At 47.2% G+C, this 5,428-nt stretch overlaps 1 protein-coding gene across 1 annotated transcript; it reads left to right on the forward strand.

The window, feature by feature from the left end:
• Positions 1-265: 265 nt before the first annotated feature.
• LOC149407943 (uncharacterized) lies at positions 266-5,000 on the forward strand. The gene is made up of 6 exons (XM_089622704.1): positions 266-1,508; positions 3,164-3,955; positions 4,007-4,281; positions 4,365-4,457; positions 4,512-4,676; positions 4,764-5,000. Exons 1-6 carry the CDS (start codon positions 266-268, stop codon positions 4,998-5,000), a joined length of 2,805 nt encoding a protein of 934 aa, XP_089478830.1.
• Positions 5,001-5,428: the final 428 nt, after the last annotated feature.

A 5,428-nucleotide genomic window follows, 5' to 3' on the forward strand; every position in this document is an offset into this window, starting at 1 on the left:
TGCTTATGAATGCTAGTTTTATTTTACGCATTCTGTTTTGTTTATCTTTGGATCTGTAAAGTGAATGACTGAGTATGCACTGTGGGATGTTTAGTTACTCGTTTAGTGTTTAATAAAGTATGTTTAATATCGCTTATCTTCGTCTAGTTCACGTCTCATTTTCGGGGCGTGACAGATTTGGTATCAGAGCGTCTAGGTTATCGAACCTTTAGGGAATGCATACTCGGTTTGCTTTACACTCATGGTCCATTGATTTACTTTCAGAATGGTACGACGTGGTAGGCCGCCTGGTGCGAGACCACATAGCGTTCCGCCATTACAAGGACCCGTGCGACCCGCTGAACCTCCTGAGGATGTCGCTGTTGCGATGTATCGCGCCTTTCAGGAGATGGCCGCACGTGCACGGAATGAAGTGCCAGCTGTTCCCTCAAGAAGTCAATGTTTGAGAGAGTTTCAGCGACTTCAGATCTCTGCATTTAAAGGTGATGCTGATCCACAAGTGGCAGACCATTGGTTTCAGAACCTTATAATGCAGTTGGATACGATCAGAACTCAACCGGAGTATCGCGTAGAGTTTGCAGCTACTAAGCTCGAAGATCGTGCTGGCGTGTGGTGGAGGCAACTAAAGAGGACACATGACGTAGACGCCATGACGTGGGAAGAGTTTGAAGAGTTGTTCTACAGACAGTTTTTCCCACAGAGCTTCCGAGACGAAAAGGTTAGAGAATTCATCAGACTCACTCAAGGAAGCATGACAGTGTTTCATTATGAAGCGAAGTTTAGTGATCTAGCTCGCTTTGCTCCTTCGATTGTGGAAACCGAGCACATGAGGTGCATAAGGTTTGAAGATGGTCTGAAAGCTTCTGTTCGAAGGCAAATAGTTGCTTTAGAGATCCGCGAGTATGCAAGACTCGTGTCAGCAGCCTTACGTGTCGAACAAGACAGCCTGGCGTATCAAAAGGAGCGGGCTGAGAAAGGTGAATCCTCTGGAGGACCAACCAGAAATTTTAATCGTTCAGGAGCTGGACGGGGACAGTCTAGCGGTGCTTCAAGCGCAAGTCAAGCTAGAGGAAGTGGTACTCGAACGTTTGGGAACAGGTCATTTGGTAGCAGCAACTCTAGTCCATATGGCTTGACGTGTTACACATGTGGAGAACCTGGTCATCTCAGGCGAAATTGTCCAAGGAATCAAGGACAACAACCTCCGCAGACTTCCGTTCCACCGAGTTATGGGCCGACAAGTTATGGTCAGCCAGGTTATCAGCCGTTTGTACCTCAGCCGCAGTATCGACCACCAAGCTACCCTCAGTCTCAGGGAACTGTGGCTCAATACTTCCCTCAACCACGACCACAGTCTTCGGGAAGTATACAATCCCCGATGCAGAATCAAGCTAGACCTGGAGGTCAGAGAGGTTCTTCAGGAGGAGGAAAAGGACGAGCCCAGGGGCAAGCTTATGTGGTGATCGGAGAAACTTCAAAGGCGAGAAGGAGTCACTCTGCCATGGACGGTATGATTCTCATCTCAACATCTTGGGCCAAGGTGTTGTTTGACACTGGTGCCACGCATTCGTTTATTTTTGAAGATTTTCTTAATATCTTGAGATTATAAACGAATTCGTTAGAGAGACCTTTATTCCTTCATACACCTATCGGTGAGGCCAGAGCGACCCTTAGTTGTCACAGTCGTGTAACCAGTGGAAATGGTGAGCAACTAGATGTGAATTTAATCGTGTTGCCTATGACTCAGTATGACGTCATACTTGGCATGGATTGGTTGTCAAAGTATAGAGTCCAACTAGATTTCCATAAGCGAAGAGTAACGCTACATACGGGGTCTAGGAAGACTGTCATGTGTTGTCGCACGAAAATGAACAACTATTGAAAACCTCGGGCGGTTTGATCCAAGGTCGGACCAAGTGATCGCACCCGGGCCAAGAGTGTGAACTCGAAAGTCTCGAGCTAGGTTTTCTCCGATCAACCCGCCTCTCGGGAGAGGTAAGGGGTGAGGAGGAGGAGTGACCGTGCCTTGGTTGTCGGCTGCCTACGTACCCGTGTGTGGGATCAGGTCCAGACGAACTTCGGAGATCGCGTATGCGAGAGAGAATGTGTGTTTTCTCTCTTTTGGAGACGTGGAAGACTCTAAGTCAAGAGTTCCTTGTTGTGGCGGAGATTCCGGACGCGTAGGCGATTCCTAGTTGGAAATGCCGGACGCGTAGGCGATTTCTTGTCAGAAATGGTGGACGCGTCTAGGGTGCTAGACGCGTAGGCGATTTTCAGTCGAAAACCGTTAGAGCACTCGTGGGCTCAAGATTAATTGTTCGATCAAGAGAGGCGGCACTCGGGAGTCCCCGGAAAGGGCTTCAAAATCTCTGAGAACGAGAAATCGAGGAGAATCCGCTTCAGGCCAAGGATGGCATCCAGAGAAGCAGAGAGAAGTCTCAAGTTCCTTGAGAATGAATGGGATGGCTTTCCCCTCAATGAGAGGGGGTATTTATAGGTGTTTGAGGGCCTTAGAAGGTCCCTTTTTCGTCCATGTGGGACTAGGGGCGGGCGCGCCGTCAATTGGAGGCGCACGGCGCGCGCGGCGCGCAGGTCACCGGGCGCGGCGCATGGAGCGCGCGGTCTGCCTGGCGCAGCGCGCGGTGAGGGCTGCACGGCGCGCGGCCGGCGCGCTGCTTGCTGTGCCTGGTCGGCCGGCGCGACGTGCTGCGCGCGCGGTTTCCCCGAGGGGTGCGCGGTGCATGGGCCGTCTTGTCGGACTCTTGTGTGGTCCTTAGGGGTCTTAGATACCATGCTTGCCACGCGAAATATAAAGGTCTCTACTCGACGAGAGTGGCTCGACTCGAGGAGCGAAGCTCGACTCGAGGAGCGAAGTTCGACTCGAGGAGACTGACTCAAGGCTCAACTCGAGGAGCGAAGCTCGACTCGAGGAGACTGTATGAAGTATCAACTCGAGGAGCGAGGCTCAACTCGGGGAGCTGACTCGAATCTCAACTCGAGGGGCTAGCCTCGACTCAAGTAGTCAAGAGTTTGGGCGAGGGCTTGAAGACTTGCCGCTCTTCAGGACCTCCGGCCTGACCATCGGCCCTTTGAGCGACGTGCCTTCTTGACGTCTCGGGTTTTCCAAAAACGACCGACAACATCCTGTATCGACATGGTGAAGTTCAGGAAGCAGGGAATCACATTCTGAAGACATCTGTTGGAGGACGGAAGAATTTATCGTGCTATGCACTCATTGCCTCGTTAGAAGAAGGTGTAATGGATGCTCCAAAAGAGTTATCTATTCCTGTTGTGGATGAATTTCCAAATGTTTTTCCAGAAGAATTGTTTAGCTTACCTCCTGATCGAGAGTTAGAGTTCTGCATTGAACTTATTCCTGGTACAACTCCAATCTCTATTACTCCATACAGAATGGCACCTGCAAAACTACAAGAATTACGAAAGCAACTTGATGAGTTAGCAAGTAAAGGGTACATTCGAAACAGTACGTCACCATGGGGAGCACCTGTGTTGTTCGCTAAGAAACAAGATGGAAGTTTGAGATTATGTATCGATTACAAGAAGCTGAATGCAGTGACGATAAAGAATAAGTACCCATTACCCAGGATTGATGAGTTGTTTGACCAACTGGGAGGATCTCGATTCTTTTCCAAGATAGATCTGAGATCTGGGTATCATCAGCTGAAGGTTCGTGAAGACGATATTCCCAAGATGGCTTTCAGAACTCGTTATGGTCATTTTGAGTTTCTGGTAATGCCTTTTGGATTAACGAATGCTCCTGTAGCTTTTATGGACATGATGAATCGAGTTTTTCGACCATTCTTGGATCAGTTCGTCATTGTCTTCATTGATGATATTCTGATTTACTCGAAGGATGCGCAAGAGCATGAGCAACATCTTAGAATCGTTTTGCAGACTCTTCGGGAGCATCAGTTATATGACAAGAAGGAGAAGTGTGATTTTTGGTTAACATAAGTTAATTTTCTTGGGCATGTAATAACTGAAGATGGAATATCTGTAGACCCTTCTAAGATAGAAGCAGTCCTAAGATGGGAGCCACCAAAGAACGTTGGAGAGATTCGAAGTTTTCTGGGTTTGGCTGGATACTACAGAAAGTTCGTGAAAGATTTCTCACGGATACCCGCACCAATGACCCGCCTCACAAAGAAGAATGTTCGGTTTGAGTGGGATCATCAGTGTGAGAATGCTTTTCAAAGGTTGAAGGTTTGTCTAACTAGTGCACCAATCCTCACTATCCCGAAGATGGGCGAGCCGTATGAGGTTTACTCAGATGCTTCTAAAGAAGGTCTGGGGTAAACCTTTTGATGCAAAATGGGCGCGTAGTTGCTTATGGTTCTCGTCAGTTGAAGCCTCATGAGAAGAACTACCCAACTCATGATCTGGAGTTAGCAGCCATCATCTTTGCGTTGAAGATATGGAGATGCTACCTTTACGGGGTAAGATTTCAAATCTTTTCTGATCATAAAAGTTTGAAATATCTTTTCACTCAGCGAGATCTGAACTTGAGACAACGTCGATGGATTGAGTACATGGAGGATTATGATTTCACTCTCGAGTATCATCCGGGCAAGGCTAACGTTGTAGCTGATGCACTAAGTAGGAGAGGTGCAGGTGTTTTAGCAGCGCTAGCATTGCTGGATTGGAAAAGAGAAATGGTAATTGGGGATTACGATCTCAAGCTCTTCGAGAGTCGTGATTTAGCGGTAATTTATAATCTGGTAGATCCACCGTACCTGGTCTAGCAAGTTAAAGAGTATCAGCAGCAAGATAAACATCTTCTAGGTGTTCTGACAAGATTGAAGAACGGTGAGACGCTAGAACATTGGAATGTTCGAGGGGATGGAAGCTTGTATTTCAAGAATCGCTTAGCTGTTCCGCAAGTAAGTGAGATCAAGAAAGCGATTATGGAAGAAACTCATAAGTCTCGTTACGCCATTCATCCCGGAGCCACTAAGATGTATCAGAATCTGAAGAAATAGTTCTGGTGGCGCAATATGAAGAGAGACGTCCTCGACTATGTCAGAAGTTGTCAGAATTGTCTCAAAGTGAAAGCTAAGCGACAGAAGCAAGGAGGAATGTTACAACCGTTGCCCATACCAGAATGGAAATGGGAAGAGATAACCATGGATTTTCTCACAAACCTACCGAAGTCATAGGACGGTTTTGATACAATTTGGGTAATTGTGGATCGACTCACAAAGTCTGCGCATTTCATTCCCATCAAGGTAACGTACTCCAAGAGGAAACTAGCTGAAGTGTATCTAAAAAACGTGAGGAAATATCACGGTGTTGTTGTCAATGGTGCCCACAAGAAGAGTTGTAGTCTTTATTTTATACATTTGATGTAATAAAGTCTCACGAAGACTCTTGCTTGTAATTGCATATTCATTAATAAAAAGTTGAAACG

This window comes from Urtica dioica, chromosome 1 (assembly GCF_054948205.1).
Source record: "Urtica dioica subsp. dioica isolate 48M chromosome 1, U.dioica_male_clone48M_v1_H2, whole genome shotgun sequence".
NCBI classification, from domain to species: Eukaryota; Viridiplantae; Streptophyta; class Magnoliopsida; order Rosales; family Urticaceae; genus Urtica; species Urtica dioica.

Bases quoted from the DNA above. Each gene is read 5' to 3' on its own strand.
- LOC149407943 (XM_089622704.1), top strand. From the start codon at position 266: ATGGTACGACGTGGTAGGCCGCCTGGTGCGAGACCACATAGCGTTCCG. The intron at 1,509-3,163 runs GTATGATTCTCA...GACATGGTGAAG, and splicing joins GAGTCACTCTGCCATGGACG to TTCAGGAAGCAGGGAATCAC. The intron at 3,956-4,006 runs GTGATTTTTGGT...TAATAACTGAAG, and splicing joins ATATGACAAGAAGGAGAAGT to ATGGAATATCTGTAGACCCT.